This window comes from Bombina bombina, chromosome 1 (genome assembly GCF_027579735.1).
Source record: "Bombina bombina isolate aBomBom1 chromosome 1, aBomBom1.pri, whole genome shotgun sequence".
In the NCBI taxonomy this organism is placed as follows: domain Eukaryota; kingdom Metazoa; phylum Chordata; class Amphibia; order Anura; family Bombinatoridae; genus Bombina; species Bombina bombina.
The window spans coordinates 311,988,109-312,006,528 of NC_069499.1; the positions used below are offsets into that span (position 1 = coordinate 311,988,109).

Below are 18,420 nucleotides of genomic sequence, written 5' to 3' on the forward strand. Positions count from 1 at the left end.
TGCAGAGAGGGCCACAGAGTGGCTCTCTCTGCACCGGATGACTTAAAAACGTTATTGCAGGATGCCTCCATATCGAGGCATCACTGCAATAACCGGAAAGCAGCTGGAAGCGAGCAGGATCGCTTCCAGCTGCTTTCCACACTGAGGACGTGCAGGGTACGTTCTCAGGCATTAACTGCCTTTTTTCTGAGGACGTACCCTGCACGTCCTCAGTCGTTAAGGGGTTAAAGTGCCATCAATGTTTGACCAACCACTTAGTGGAGTAAACAGACTTTTTTTGTCTAACCAAATGTCTTAAAAGTCATTAAACATATACATTTATACAAGCACACGGTGTTAAAACATACAAACTTTTGTTGCTACTAAACAGATTTACAGCATGTATATTTTTTTTCCCATTATTATACCCTTTAAAACATGTTACCTGAGTAATTGAGCACTTTCCTAATAGTTGTTCAGGTCTTATTCTATAAATACAATCCATTTCCATTAAAGGGGAGACGTCCCTTGTACTTTATTACATCTAGACAATTGTTATATTTGATATATAATCAAATGGTTTCATATTTTATTTAGAATCTCTGGTAATGTCTCATTAAGTTTATAGAGAAAGTAAAACAGTGTAGACATAAAAACATCAAAATGTTACAATGTACAAAGTGCACTTCAATGTTCCTGATGTTAAAAGGCCATTTTAGTGGAAACACTACACACATGAACTCATTAGAGCATGTCATTTTAGCAGTTGCAGGGTCCCTAGTGCCAACATTACACTGGCTAATGAATTAGAGCATGGCCTGTTTTACCCATAACGGTCCTTTAAATGTACACTTTGTTTTAATCATAGTCTGGCTGGAACTCTGCTTCTTTTAAAAGAAAACAAAAAAACATTGTGCAGTGGTTTTCCCTTAGATCATTCTGTCTTCATTCCTTTTGCATTTGTAAAGAATGCTGTATTCGGTTTCTCCGGGATGTGTATGGGGCATGCTTTAGCCAAAAAGAATATTTTGGAAATAAGTTGCCACTTGGCGCATATACTTTCTCTCCTTGCTCTCCCATTAGATAACGCAAGGTCCTGTTACGTGCAAGTATTTTATCATAAAACTCCAATCCACCATGGGCATATGCTTTAGAAATACTGGCCACCTTCTTGTCAGATTGGTAATCCAGCCACTGACTGACTGCATCATAGCTTAGAAAATACCCAGCGAGTCCAATCACAGCAAGTCCAATATTGAGCAGTCCTCTTAATATCATTGGCCCAGAATACAATCCTAGAATCTGTTTTATTGCCACACCAGAGAGACAGACACCAGTAAAACAAGAAGGAGCCACAAATGCCTGTATAACAGGACTGTTGCTCTGGGCATGCACAACTTCTCGGGCCAAAGAAAATTTCTGAGCTTCTACAGAAAAATGTAAGGCCTGTTGTAAATAGGTTCCATGCTCACTGTTCCAATCTACTTCCTTTCCATTTATCATTAGCACTCTGTCCATAATTCCCACCCCATTCTCCTGTGTGTTGCTATAATTAGCAGGAATGCCAATTAAACAACCACTTGGGAGCCAGGGGATACCTGCACTTACAGGATGAAATCCAAAGGCTGCAAATGGAGTATAATCAGTGGATGACCTAACTTGCAAATCCTGAAGGACTTCCTGGAAACGGTTCTGCAAATTTTCTGTGAGCTCTGCAGGCTGACCTTTATACCAACCCTGATACAGAGCTCTGAAGGTTTGTTCTGGGAACACGTGGTAAGTTATGTTAACCGCAAAGAGGCCGACTGAAGAGATTGCAAGTAGCCTACTTCTGTGTCTCTGAGTAAATGCAACAAACCTCCACAGGAAAGGGCTTGCCATGTTAAGCTTCAGTACCACGCCTACAACAAAATAAAGCATATTTAGTTAATTAACGATTTCCTCACTTCTTATATAGCAGATTCCTTATATAGTTTGCAAAACCACAGTTAAAAAATGAGTGTTTGGGTTATTGTAATTAATGGATGTGGAGTAAGTTAACAAGAGAGATAATATATTATACTAGATTCAATTATTGTTGGGTTTAGATGTGAAGATACTTAAATAGTTAGTTGATATCGACTAACCAGAGTGAAGGTGTTGATAGGAAAATGAGTGTGGCTAATTTAGGCAAATGGGTACATCTAGATGTGGTTTATATTGGTGGTGTCAGAGATAAGAATGGCGCCAGCCTGTGGTAAAATAATGTAGAAATACATATGATCTATGGCAAGACCTTGATTAGTGGAGTGTGTGAAACAAGGCAGGAGGTACTTGGTTCAGCTAGGTGAAGGCTGAAGCTAGGTATATGAAGGGTTGATTAGTAAAGATAAATTGGGTACAGAAAGAGGAGTAGAATATGTTAACAAAATTATGTTTATAAAGGGTCAAAGGGACATAAATATTCTGAATATAGTGTGTTAAAAAAAAGCAACAAAAATAAAAATTATATTATACAGGAAATCACTACTCAAGTCCATATGGTACTGTATAGTGTACAACATACATTTATTACATGTACAAAGCAAATAATGCTCAAAGGGACAGTATAGACTCATTTTCATATAACTGCATGTAATAGACACTACTATAAAGAATAAGATGCACAGATACCGATATAAAAATCCAGTATAAAACTGTTTAAAAACTTACTTAGAAGCTCTCAGTTTAGCTCTATTGAAAAGGTAGTTGGAAAGCCCACTGCAAGTGGGAAATAAGACACTGCCCCCCCCCTTCTTTTGCATATGAAAAGACCCTTTACACAAACAGGAGCAAGCTGGAGAAGGTAGCTGACGGTATTCTCATAAAACTTTGGGGCTTGGTTAGTAGTCTGAAAATCAGAGCAATGTTATTTAAAAATAAGCAAAACTATACATTTAAAAAAAAAAACACAATTTTTTTTTTAGGAGCTATATAAATAAATAGATCTACAAAACATTTATGCAAAGAAAAAAAATGAGTGTATAATGTCCCTTTAAGTATATTAAAGTGAAGGTAAACTTTGATGAATGAAAGACTTTTTTAAAAATACTATTAAAAACAGGGGCACTTTCATTCATCAAAGTTTACAAAGCAGCCGTTTTGATTAAAAACGTACCTTTTTTCTTTTCACAGCCAGAGCAGCTTCCCCCTCCTAGAAATCCTCTCTTCACACATCAGCAATGAGTAATCCGGATTCCTCCAATCACAGCATGGCCTCAGGCAATGACTACCCTGGGGGGAAAACTGTGATTGGAGGAAGCCGGATTAGTCATTGCCGACGTGTGAGGATTTCCAGGAGGGGGAAACTGCTCTGGCTGTGAAAAGAAAAAAAATGTAAGTTTTTAATCAAAACGGCTGCTTTGTAAACTTTGATGAATGTAAGTGCCCCTGTTTTTAATAGTATTTTTAAAAAATGGGCTTTCATTCACCAAAGTTTACCTTCACTTTAACTCTGTATGCCGCAATACAAAATGCAAGATATATACTATATGTTTTACCTTTAGCTGCAGTAACTTAATGTCAAACAGTTCTCTCTTTTTCACACCTTGGTCAAGCTTTGAAAAATAAGCCATGCTGGCAGAACACTATAGTAAGTACTGTGTACTTGAACCCCACACATTGGCAGTTATGTCCCTAGATTACCTTGTATTTCATAGCTTGATAGGTCCATAAAATGTGAGCTGTCATCAAATTACTTCAAATATCTATTGATAGACAGTGATGACTCCTTACAGTACAGGAACACCAGTTTAACAAAAAACTGTAATACATATACAAAGTTATGTAAGACTGAATGGGCAGACCTATATGAAAATAAATTTGTATAAGATTGAGGTAATGAAGAGCTAAAATACTGTAGATGGGACTGGGTACAATTGTGATTATGTAGCACTTTATGAGGGGAATTGATAAAAAATCTTCAATGAGATAGCAGACAGTGCTAATTTATAAAATGAGGATATAAAACATATTGTAATGTACTTTATTTTTAAACATTTCCTGTAACTTCACTGTGGTTTTTTATGCAGACAGATATGCTATGCTTATTTACTGAATACTGATATATACACTTTTAAAAGATGGACCTCACTGAGGAGGGATGCTATGTGATTACAGTGGAGGAAGTGAAATATTGAATCTGGAGGACATTTAGACAGGACATACTAAACTGCATATTAGGATGATTGGCTGCAATGCTAATCACTATCAATAGGTGTCATATTTTTTACACACATACATACATACATAATATATGGGGATTATGGGTGCAATATCATGATTAAGCATACCAAGGAACACATTTCACCTGTTTCTGATAAGAATATGGTTAAAAATATTTTTAGATATGGGGATTATGGGTGGAAACCATGGTTACACATCCCAAGTAAAACATTTGACCTGTTTCTGATAAGAATATGGGTATAAATATCTTTATATATGGGGATTATGGGTGGAACATTATGGTTACACATCCCAAGTAACACATTTGACCTGTTTCTGATAAGAACCTGGTTATAATTATTTTTTTACATGGGGATTATGGGATGAATATTATGGTTACACATGCTAAATGACACATTTGATCTATTTCCCATATATAAAATTAAATTATTTTTATAAATGGGGATTATGGGTGCAATATTATGTTTACACATACCAAGGAACAAATTTGATCTATTTCTGATGGAAATATAAGTATACATATTTTATTCATTGGATTATGGGTGAATTTGCATGGTTACACATGCCAAGTAACATATTTGACCTGTTTCTGATAGGAAAATGTGAATAAATTATTTTTCTACATAGGGATTATGGGTGGAATATCATGGTTACACATGCAAAGGAACATATTTAAGATATTTCTGATAGGAATATGGGTATATTTTTTCTACATGGGGATTATGGGTGAAATATCATGGTAACACATGCCAAGGAACATATTTGACCTGTTTCTGAAAGTAATACGGGTATAATTTTTCTACGTGGGGATTAAGGGTGGGATATCAGGTTACACATGCCAAGGAACATTTGACCTTTTTCTGATAGGAATATTGGTATAATTTTGCTACATGGGGGATTATGGGTGAAATATCATGGTTACACATGCCAAGGAACATATTTGACCTGTTTCTTATAGTAATATGGGTATAATTCTTCTACGTGGGGATTAAGGGTGGGATATCATGGTTACACATGCCAAAGAACTTATTTGACCTGTTTCTGATAGAAATATGGGAATAATTATTTTTCTACGTGGGGATTGAGGCTACACATGCCAAGTAATATATTTGACCTGGTACCGCTAAGAATATGTGTATACATATTTTATATATGGGGATTATGGGTGCAATATCATGATTAAGCATACAAAGGAACACATTTCACATGTTTCTGATAAGAATATGGTTATAAATATTTTTAGATATGGGGATTATGGGTGGAAACCATGGTTACACATCCCAAGTAAAACATTTGACCTGTTTCTGATAAGAATATGGGTATAAATATCTTTATATATGGGGATTATGGGTGGAACATTAGGGTTACACATCCCAAGTAACACATTTGACCTGTTTCTGATAAGAACCTGGTTATAATTATTTTTTTACATGGGGATTATGGGATGAATATTATGGTTACACAAGCTAAATGACACATTTGATCTATTTCCCATATATAAAAATAATTATTTTTATAAATGGGGATTATGGGTGCAATATTATGTTTACACATACCAAGGAACAAATTTGATCTATTTCTGATGGAAATATGAGGATACATATTTTATTCATTGGATTATGGGTGAATTTGCATGGTTACACATGCCAAGTAACATATTTGACCTGTTTCTGATAGGAAAATGTGAATAAATTATTTTTCTACATAGGGATTATGGGTGGAATATCATGGTTACACATGCAAAGGAACATATTTAAGATATTTCTGATAGGAATATGGGTATATTTTTTCTACATGGGGATTATGGGTGAAATATCATGGTAACACATGCCAAGGAACATATTTGACCTGTTTCTGAAAGTAATACGGGTATAGTTTTTCTACGTGGGGATTAAGGGTGGGATATCAGGTTACACATGCCAAGGAACATTTGACCTTTTTCTGATAGGAATATTGGTATAATTTTGCTACATGGGGGATTATGGGTGAAATATCATGGTTACACATGCCAAGGAACATATTTGACCTGTTTCTTATAGTAATATGGGTATAATTCTTCTACGTGGGGATTAAGGGTGGGATATCATGGTTACACATGCCAAATAACTTATTTGACCTGTTTCTGATAGAAATATGGGAATAATTATTTTTCTACGTGGGGATTGAGGCTACACATGCCAAGTAATATATTTGACCTGGTACCGCTAAGAATATGGGTATACATATTTTATATATGGGGATTATGGGTGCAATATCATGATTAAGCATACAAAGGAACACATTTCACATGTTTCTGATAAGAATATGGTTACAAATATTTTTAGATATGGGGATTATGAACGGAAAACATGGTTACACATCCCAAGTAACACATTTGACCTGTTTCTGATAAGAATATGGGTATACATGGGGATTATGGGTGGAATATTATGGTTACACATGCTAAATTACATATTTGATCTATTTCCCATATATAAAAATAATTGTTTTTATATATGGGGATTATGGGTGCAATAACATGTTTACACATACCAAGGAACACATTTTATCTATTTCTGATAGACATATAAGTATACATATTTTATTCATGGGGATTATGGGTGAATTTGCATGGTTACACATGCCAAGTAACATATTTGACCCGTTTCTGATAGGAAAATGTGTATAATTATTTTTCTACATTGTTCTACAAGGAACATAAATTAAATTTTTGCTGATGGAAACCGGGGCATAAATATTTTTATATATGGGAATTATGGATGGAATAGCATTGATACACATGCCAAGTAACATATTGGACCTGTTTCTGATAAGAAATTGTGTATAATTATTTTTCTACATAGGGATATTGGGTGGAATATCATAGTTACATATGCCAAGGAACATATTTGACCTTTTCCTGATGGAAACATGGGTATCAATATTTTTATACATGGGGATTATGGGTGGAATAGTATTGTTGCACATGTAACACTTATTTTTGTGATGGGAAGATTTGTATAATTATTTTTATTTACGGGAATCACGAAATCACGGATGGACTAGCAAGGTTTCATATGGGGAGAGTATCAATCAAGTATCGTTTCATTTTGGAGTTTTATATATAAGGACTTTTATAGTTTTCTTTTTTTCTGGAATAAATATGTATTGCTGATCTCTCGCTCCTTCTTGGAACTTAGTATTGCTTCAAGGGATATACAGAAACCTGATAGGCCCCCCTGCTAAGCAGTGTTAACTGAGCAGTTACGGCTCATGAGTGAGCGCTTTTATCACCCACTTCACGGACCGTTTTCTTTTCTGGATATATTGCACTGTGATGTTTTCATATTTTGTTTTCCATGCATAAAACTGGCCATTGCACCATCGCTCCTAAAGAGGATTGTTTGTTCTCCTGATTATGGAGGGTAAATGTATAGTGTGCAGGTGTGGGATAATGGACCATTTGCTCCACTTTCTTTACTTGCCTATTAATGAAGAAATAATTGTCATTGATGTATTTTTATATGGTCAACAGCATCACTTTGGAAAAGTTCTTGTTATTTATTTCTCCAAGAAGTTTCATTTTGTAAGGAAGATTTTTATTGTACTATAAGAGCATGAAAAGCAAATATAAATCGTAGAAATAAAATTCTTAAAAACAGAACCAGCATGAACATCAAAACGGCATTTACTGAAACACAACCCATATTATAAAGATCAAAAATCCCTTGGGAGCCTATGGAAGCGCGCTCTCATGAGCGCAATGCAAAGTGTATCATATTTTATTTTAAAAAGAAGGATCATACTTGAAACATGGATACATTTAAGATATTAAAGCATGACCTTCAGAAATTATTCTGATGACTCCAACAGGTCAAATATGTTACTTGTATGTTTAACCATGATTGGCCATCCACCCCATGTAAAAATATTTATACCCATATTCTTATCAGAAACTGGTTAAATATGTTCCTTGACATGTGTAACCATGCTATTCCACCCATAATCCCCATGTATAAAATATTTATATCCATCTTTCCATCAAGAAATTATCAAATAAATTCCTTGGCATGTTTTCCATGATTTCACCCATAATCCCCAAAATAATTATAACCATATTCCAATCAGAAACAGGTCAAATGTGTTCCTTGGCATGTGTAACCATAATATTTCACCCATAATCCACATGTAGAAAAATAATTATACCAATTTTCCTATCAGAAACAGATCACATGTGTTACTTGGCATGTGTAACCATGCTATTCCACCCATAATCCCCACGTATAAAAATATCTATAACAATTATCCATAAGGAGAAGGTCAAACATGCTACTTAGCATGTGTAACCATAACATTGCACCCATAATCCCCCTGTAGAAAAATAATTATAACCATATTCGTATCAGAAACAGATTAAATATGTTACTTGACATGTGGAACCATGATATTGCACCCATAATCCGCATGTAGAAATATAATTATACCCATTTTCTTATCATAAACAGGTCAAATATGTTACTTTGAGAGTGTAACCATAATACTCTACCCATAATCCCCATTTTGAAAAATAATTATAACCATATCAGAAATAGATCAAATATATTCCTTGGCATGTGTAACCATAATATTTTGCCCATAATCCTTACGTAGAAAAATAATTATACCCATATTTGTATCAGAAACAGGTCAAATATGAGGATTATGGGTGCAATATCATTGATGATATTCCAATCATAATCCCCATGTAGAAAAATAATTATACCCATATTCTTATCAGAAACTAGCTAAACATGTTCCTTGACATTTGTAACTGATATTTCAACCATTATCCACATTTAGAAAAATAATTATAACCATATATTTTTTTTTTTAATCAGAAATAGGTCTAATATGTTCCTTTGCATGTGTAGCCATGATATTCCCTATATCCATCCACATATATATATATATATATATATCCATAATCCCTATATATAAAAATATTTATACCCATATTTTTATCAGAAATAAATTAATATATTCCTTGGCATGTGTAATCATATTACACCTATAATCCCTACGTAGAAAAATAATTGTAGCCATATTTGTATCAGAAACAGGTCAAATATGTTCCTTGGAATGTGCAATTATGACATTGCAATTATGACATTGCACCAATAATCCCTCATGTAGAAACATAATTATACCTATATTCTTATCAGACACAGGTTACTTGGCATGTGTAACCATGATATTTCACACAATTCCCATGTAGTAAAATAATTATAACCATGTTCTTATCAGAAACAGGTCAAATATGTTAATTGGGATGTGTAACCATGATAGTACACCCAAAAGCCACATGTATAAAATAATTATACCATTATTCTTATCAGAAACAGGTTAAATATATTTCTTGGCATGTGTAATCATGATTCCACCCATAATCTTCATGTAGAAAAATTATAACCTTATTCCTTCCTATCGGAAAACAGGTCAAATGTTACTTGGGATGTGTAACCACGATATTCCACCCATAATCTCAATATGTAAAAATATGTATACCCATTTTTCTTATCAGAAACAGGTCAAAGATGTTCCTTGACATATGTAACCATGATATTGCACCCACAATCCACATTTAGAAATATAATTATACCCATTTTCTCATCATATACAGATCAAATATGTTACTTGGGATGTGTAACCATGAAATTCCACCCATAATCCCCGTGTAGACAAATAATTAGAACCATATTCCTATCAGAAAAAGGTTAAATATGTTCCTTGACATGTGTGATTATGATATTGCACCCATAATCCCCCATGTAGAAAAATAATTATACCCATATTCTTATCAGAAACAGGTCAAATATGTTACTTGGGATGTGTAACCATGCTATTCCACCCATAACCCATGTATAAAATATTTATACTCATGTTTCCATCAGGAAAAGGTCAAACATATTCCTTGGCATGGGTAACCATGATATGATATTCCACCCAAAATCCCCCATTTAGAAAAATAATTATAACCATATTCTTATTAGAACCAGGTCAAATGTTACTTGGGATGTATAACCATGATATTGCACCCATAATCACCATTTAGAAAAATAATTATAACCACATTCTTTTTTTTTTTTTAATTCTTTTTTTATTAAGTTTTTTTATTGAGGAATGGAAATTACATGAACAAGCATCATGCGATTACAGGTAAACAGAATTCAAAACATAAAAGGCATGACATGATTGTACAAAAACCAACATTATTATTTGGATTTTATACAACAAAAAGGTGTACATTAAAATACCTCCTTTTTCAGTTTTATTTTGTTTTCCTTGTCTGGGATAACATTATGAAGTATCACCCTTTGTATGTTAAAAGTCGGTAATGAACAATTTTCCCTTAGTAAAACATAACAGCCACTTTTGGACCGCTGACAACCAGGTAAGATTGGGGTGGGGAATGTGAGGGAAAAGAATTGTAGGACCACTTTTGGACCCAGTTTGTGAGATTGACATTAAGATTACAAACACATAGAATACATTGCTTACAGGAACCTTGTGGGTCTGAACTATCAAAGAGCATACAAACTAATATTTGTCAGCTTAGGATCTCTTCAGTAGCTGTAATACATGTTATAGTGTGCATATATCGTTAACACTGAGGAACTAGTAAAATATTTGTTGGGACCTTTTACAAACCCCAAAATCCATATTGTTAGGGGGCTGGTATGGTTAAAAAAGGGATGAAGCAGACTAACTCAGGTAATTGCTTACCATCTTGATTATGTTTCTGTGACGGGGCTAAGCAAAAAACAAACAAACAATGAAGCATGCCACAGAAGTTAGGTCATTTTATCTCAGGGATTCAATCTGGGGACAAATTGTGACCTTATTAGGGGGGGGACTAAATACTTGTCAGTTGGGTGGGGGACAGGAATCATATATAATAAGACTCATCAGCCCTGTATCTGTAAACCTGTTAGGCTATATTGTCTGCTGTGTAAAGATACTAGATTAATCCCCTGAATCCGGACATGCCTTTATCTCGTCTACAGGGAGCTTGGTAGTGGCAATAATATACCATGGAATATGAATTACAGACTATGTATACATGGTTATAGGAGCCCTATGCAAGGGGTTTTGGCCAGCCTCTAATGTTTTCAAGTGGCTATGCCGCAGTGAGATTGGGTTATCAATAAGTGGTTCAAGAGGTGATAAATAACAGCTCCTTCACTATCTCCTATATCCCTGCAGTCTGTGTGGGTTATAGTAGCCAACCTATAAGTTATGTACATGAACATTAAGTGTAAAAGATATAAGATAGGGCTGGTCAAATTGAAAATAAAGCCAATTGTATACATATCTTCTGAGGGGAATTAATGAGTAAATAATGGGGCAAAATCCGCCTGGGGCTTTATGAGAGCAGTTCAATAGTGCCCTTTAATTGGGAGGTGAGTACAGAGTAAGAATTACCAGCTATCAGTCTGAGGTTTAAGGTCCTGCAATCCCCATGAGCTGACTTCTGCTAACCTATGCCAGAGCAAGTGGGATGTACGACACCTCGGGTGCCCTGAGAGCCAAAAGTATACCTGGGAGTTATCAACAAGCCTCCCTGTAATGTGCGACTCACGCATCTCCAAGGAAGACTAATCCAGCCTCCATGATGACCACACCGGAACGATGACTGCAAACTGAATGCTGCCAACTTGTCCCCATGTCTGCTCCGGGCTTTCAATTTGGGCGTTTTCCTCCAGGTAGGACTTGTGGTGCAGATTTCTTTAGCGAATAGCCTATGTCGCCAATTACCTCGTGTGAACAGGTAAGACACTCACTTTCTAGCAGTCAGGGGTAAAGGTGTCTGAGGTGGCGGTGCGGCGCCATCTTGTGCGGAGATAATGCAGTGTTGCTCCCTGTATGCGCCCCACTGTAGGGTCTAGGGTTGCCTTCTTTTGTGGGATGTGACTGATGGTCCGAGTAGGTGCTCAAAGTCAGTGGGGTGCTCTGCGGAACAAGGATTACTCCTAATTCAGAGGTATCTGCCTCCTCAATGCCAGTGGAGTCGGGATCAGTCTCAGGCCAGATGATTGTTAAGCTGCATGCGACAGTTGCCTCTAGGTCCTCATTGCCGACCATCAACTCATTACTTATGTAGGTTCCATTGTCTTGTCGTGTATTGAGCAGGCTCGGATTAACACAGTGTTTGGAGGGCCTGTGGTCTCTCGCCCGTTCTACAGCTATTAGGTCAGGCTCAGTGATAGGGAGAGTGCCATCGTATGCCCATGCTGCCTCCATCTTCTCCGTTAGCTGCAAAAACATTCAATTTTGCTGAAGTTTTCAGTGTCTTTGCACTGCATACCCGGCTTGCAAGATACCAGGGGGGGGGGGGGTGATGACAGCCTCTCACTCAGGTGACTGCCTTAGGCCTCAATGTTCCGGATCGGTTATTAAGGGTGATAGTCCCAATATTGTAATATTCGATTCAGCTTGATAAGTAGATCTTAGTTATCAGGGTGAGGTAGATGAATGATCCTCATAGACATCAATACAAGGCATATTATTAATGCTTCACTCAGAGCAACCGATATTCAAGGTGCTGCCCAGAGACACGCCCTATAACCACATTCTTATCAGAAATAGGTCTTATATGTTCTTTAGCATGTATAACCATGATATTCCACCCATGATCCCTATATATAAAATATGTATACCCATATTTTTTATCAGAAATAGATCAAATATATTCCTTGGCATGTGTAACCCTGAAATTTCACCACTACGTAGAAAAATAATTATACCCATATTTGTATCAGAAACTGGTCAAATATGTTCCTTGGCATGTCCAATTATGATATTGCAATTATTATATTGCACCAATAATACCCCATGTAGAAAAACAATTCTAACCATATTCTTATCAGAAACAGGTCAAAGATGCTTCTTGACATGTGTAACCATATTTCACCCCTAATGTATTTAGCAGAAAAAGGTCACATAAGTTACTTGGGATGTGTAACCATGATACTACATTCATAATCCACATGAATAAAAATAATTATACCATTATTCTTATAAGAAAAAGTTTAAATATATTCCTCAGCATGTGTAACCATGATTCCACACAAAATCCCGAAGTAGAAAAATAATTATAACCTTACTCCTTCCTATCGGAAAACAGGTCAAATGTGTTACTTGGGATATGTAACCAAGACATTCCACCCATAATCCCCATGTAGAAACATATTTATACCCATATTATCAGAAACATGTTACTTAGCATGTGTAACCATAATATTCCACCCATAATCCCCATGTATAAAAATAAGTACTGTATACCCATATTCTTACCAGAAAAAGGTAAAATATGTTCCTTGGCACATGTAACCATGATTTCACCCATAATCCCCAAGTAGAAAAATAATTATAACTATATTCCTATCAGAAACAGGTCAAATGTGTTCCTCTGCATGTGTAACCATGATATTCCACCCATAATCCCCATGTATAAAAATAATTAGAAACCATATTCCTATCAGAAACAGGTCAAATGTGTTCCTTGGCATTTGTAATCATCATATTGCACCTATAATCCCCATGTATAAAAATAATTATACCCATATTCTTATCAGATACAGGTCAAATGTTATGACTCCAGGTTGCCATGACACTATTTTGATGCCAGGTTGCTCCGTCTCGCGTCATCTGTACCGCATCACGTTGCCTGTAATGCATGGACTCACCTTTGGCCCACTTTTTCCTTTAAATGCCATTCAGTTTCTCTATTTCATTGCCCTTGTATTGAGTTTCTCTCTGGGTGTGTTTTGTACTATATATTTGGATATCAAACTTTGGCTTGTGACCTGAACCTCCTATGACTATTCTTCTGCCGGCTGATTTCCCCTTGTTTGTTGCCCGATTGGTTCTGACCTTGGGTTTCCCTGACTACTCGTCTGGATTCTGATTCTGCTTCCTGTGACTGTTTGGTTTGACCCCTGGCTTTGTCAACTCTGCTTTGACCTTCCCGGTCTCTTCCTGGTATTCAGCTCATTATTCTCCTATACAAAACTCATTTTCCTCCTGGGTCCCATCGCAACTATCCTAAAAGATTTTTCTTTATCACTCCACTTGACGCCAGGATAACAAGACTACCGGCAAGGATTGGTTTGATAGCGAAATATCTGAAAGGATCCTAACAGAATACAAGGGCAATCAGGTAGAAAGACATTATGTAGCCTCTCCTAAGGCAGAGATATAAAAGTGAGAAATGTGCTTTTAGCTGAACGGTCAGACAAGAATATAGTTGTCCCCTTGGAAACACTAAAAAAATGTGGCACTGATCCAAGTAGACATTGATACATGTTCATCTGGTTAGGATCTGGATTTGTGAGAACACACACACTATTTTATATATATATATATATATATATATATATATATATATATATATATATATATATATATATTTAGAGCTGCAACAACTAATCGATATAAATCGATAATGAAAATAGTTGTCAACGAATCTCATAATTGATTAGTTGGTTTGCAATTAGTTGGTCTGTGCACAGCACCAGCTGCTTAACTCCGAAGAGCTCCTGCACATGGTATTTTGTTTAATGGTTATGTCCTTAGCCTAAAGGAGGTATACAGAGGTTTACTTAACTTTTTCCGGACAGTATAAGTTTCTTTTTAAGTTTACAACTACTCCTAACCTATGTGCAACCCAAAAATGACAGGAGTCATCATTTGGATTCTTAATATTAAATCAAATGATTTTGGACTATGCGTTGCATGATACAGTGCTGAGCTTGTCATTTACACCTAGTCCTAGATTGATTGGAGTTGTTATTTGAATTGATGTGCACTATTATCTGTTTGCACAATTATTAGCCGATTGCTTGCTATAGCTGATTATATGTGCTTTATAGATAAATGTGTAAGGCTTTGTCCTATATATATATATATATATATATATATATATATATATATATATATATATATATATATATATATATATATATATATATATATATATATATATATATATATATATACACACACACATATTCTAAGTGTTTTGGAGCAAATATGCCCACGTTTTGTTTGATTCAATTAACATAATATGAATTTACATAAATATTTTCCATTTTCCAGAGAAGTTTCCCCAAGGAGTTCATGAGATAAAGATATTGTTCATAACTAACTTCTTGCAAACCTCAACTGGCCATAATCTTTTGCCCACTGAGGTGACACATTCAATGAGAAATTTCGACTTTGCATGTGTTAATTGCAAAAAAAAAAAATTAAAAAAAAAATATCAAGATAACTGAACGAGATCCAGGGTGGTAAAAAGTTTAGCCATGCCTTAAACAGATTACTAATAAGTGGCTTGAGGACGGAGGGTGACAAAAAACATAAGCAGTCTTAAAATTAATGGGACAGTCAAGTCAAAAAAAACAACTTTCATGATTAAAATAGGACATGCAATTTTAAACATCTTTCCAATTTACTTTTATCACCAATTTTGCTTTTTTCTCTTGGTATTCTTAGTTGAAAGCTAAACCTAGGAGGTTCATATGCTAATTTCTTAGACCTTGAAGGCGGCCTCAAATCTAAATACATTTTGACAATTATTCACCACTAGAGGGCACTAGTTCATGTGTTTCATATAGATAACATTGAGCTCATGCACGTTAATTTACAGAGGAGTGAGCACTGATTGGCTAAAATGCAAGTCTGTCAAAAGAACTGAAATAAGGGGGCAGTCTGCAGAGGCTTAGATACAAGGTAATTGCAGAGGTAAAATGTGTATTATAACTGTGTTGGTTATGCAAAACAGGGGATTATTATATAGTGTGTGTGTTCTCACAAATCCAGATCCTAACCAGATGAACATGTATCAATGTCTACTTGGATCAGTGTCACATTTTTTTAGTGTTTCCAAGGGGGACAACTATATTCTTGTCTGACCGTTCAGCTAAAAGCAAATTTCTCACTTTTATATCTCTGCCTTAGGAGAGGCTACATAATGTCTTTCTACCTGATTGCCCTTGTACAGGTGGCCCTCGGTTTAAGACGGTTCAATTTGCGCCGTTTCAGAATAACGCCCTTTTTTTTGCTATTGAAAAGCATTGACTGCTATTGAAAGCATTAGAACATGCATACATTAAAATAACCAGTAGGTGGAGCTGTCCGCTTGTGTTTCAGAAAACACATGCAAAGAAAAGCAAGCCAGACATGATCAATGGATCAGCTTTCAAAGGAACAAGATCTAGCAGCCACTTCCCTTAGCTGCAGACTCAATGTAGAGAACTGTTTGCAGAAAAAGGCAAGTAAAAAACGTTTTTCTTAATTAAACTTAGTTTGATGATGATACAGTCTGTTGTGTAATTATTTTTTTCATTAAACTTAGATTGATGATGATACAGTCTGTGTAATAATTTTATTAGGTGCGGTTTAGCAAATGTTTTTGTTTATTAAACTTAGTTTGATGATGATACAATCTATTTTATTAGGTTAATAATACTGTTTCACATTTAAAGTCTTCATTTCAAAGCTTTAAAAATAATGTATTAGGTGTTACTTATGTCAATTTTGAGAGGGGCCTGGAACCTAACTCCCTCACTTCCCATTTACTTACATTATAAACTGGGTTTCAATTTACAACGGTTTCGATTTACAACCATTCCTTCTGGAACCTAACCCCGGCGTAAACTGAGGGCTACCTGTATTCTGTTAGGATCCTTTCAGATAGTTCGCTATCAAACCAATCCTTGCCGGTAGTCTTGTTATCCTGGCGTCAAGTGGAGTGATAAAGAAAAGTTTAATTTGACCTGAGTGTTCCTCTGCATGTGTAACCTTGATATTACACCCATATTCCCCATGTATAAATATAATTATAACAATATTCCTATCAGAAACAGGTCAAATGTGTTCCTCTGCATGTGTAACCGTGATATTGCACCCATAATTCCCATGTAGAAAATTAAGTATAACCATATTCCTATCAGAAACAAAACAAATATTTTCCTTGGCATGTGTAACCCATAACCCCCATGTTTAAAACATCTATTCACAGGTTCCTATCAAAACAGGTAAAATGTGGTTCTTTGCACATACATGTACTACATAAAATCAGTTATCTAGTCCTACAAAAGTTTTGACTCATTTTTCTATTATATAATTTACTGTGATACCATTACACAACTATATAATAAATATATATCAGCAAGTGAATAATTAAACATTTGCAACTACTGTTTGCAATTTAGTAGCAAGCACAGCAGAAAACAACAACATATTTTGAGTTACAGCAGATTTATTACCATGAATGTGTGTAAAAGGTATACTGACACCTATTGATAGTGTTTAGCATTGCAGCCCATCATCCCAATATGCTGTTTAATATGCCCCCATTTAGACACTGGCGTTTCACACAGACCCATCGCCTAAACAGTGGCTGTCAAACCCCAGGAGCTGAGAGCCACTGCTCCTATGATACTAATTATAGCTTCCAATTTGGGGGAAATTACTATGCGTGCCTACATATAAAATCATTATGTCTTCTGGGGGGAAAAACTTCTACTGGCTCCTAAAAATCTAATTAATTCATTTTCATATATCCCTGTCAACCCTGGAAGCAATGTATGCGTGTAAAACAGGGGCGATGCTAAAAGAGAGGTGGGAGCGTTAGACAAAGTGAATAAGACAAGTGAGGAAATAGTGGGCTTATGTAAGGGGAAAGGTTTTATCAACGGTACTAAGCTGAGATATATTGCTGTAGCTAACCAGTGAAAGAAATGCGGGGCGAACATTAATGAAGAGTAAAATAAACTAAAGTTATAGAGCTAGGTGAAGGAAAAGACGGTACTGTCACATAAGGTGGTTTGGAACTAAGTGTGCCTGTATTGGGAAATCATATAAATACCAGCAGCTACTATAAACGTTTTCGCCATTACCAATATGTACCAATGACCTACAAATACTGAAATTGATATAGAATCTTACTCTGTATTCTTAAAATATACTGACCTCCTCCAGCATGGGGCACTGAGAGCCGTAAAGCAACGTTCAACGTGGATATCGCAAAATGCTATGCGTTCCAATTACGCAATACGTACGCAGCGCCGACCGGAAAAGTACGTGAGTAATGCATTGCTAGCGCCTAGTGTAAATGAGGGGTGTTGCAGGCAGCCAGTAATCTGTGTGATTAGATGAGGGAGCTAGGTAGGTACTGCAGCATAACGATGTAATAATACATTGTATTAGACGAGATTA

The 18,420-nt window shown here is 35.8% G+C and overlaps 1 protein-coding gene across 1 annotated transcript; it reads right to left on the reverse strand.

Moving 5' to 3' along the window:
* Nucleotides 1-483: 483 nt before the first annotated feature.
* On the reverse strand, nt 484-18,212 carry TMEM177 (transmembrane protein 177). The gene is made up of 2 exons (XM_053689799.1): nt 18,175-18,212; nt 484-1,880 (listed from the first exon to the last, which is right to left on the reverse strand). The coding sequence occupies exon 2, from the start codon at nt 1,858-1,860 to the stop codon at nt 925-927; it is 936 nt and encodes a 311-aa protein (XP_053545774.1). The 5' UTR covers nt 1,861-1,880; nt 18,175-18,212; the 3' UTR covers nt 484-924.
* Nucleotides 18,213-18,420: the final 208 nt, after the last annotated feature.

Coding starts and splice junctions, on each gene's coding strand:
- TMEM177 (XM_053689799.1), bottom strand. CDS start 1,860: ATGGCAAGCCCTTTCCTGTGGAGGTTTGTTGCATTTACTCAGAGACAC.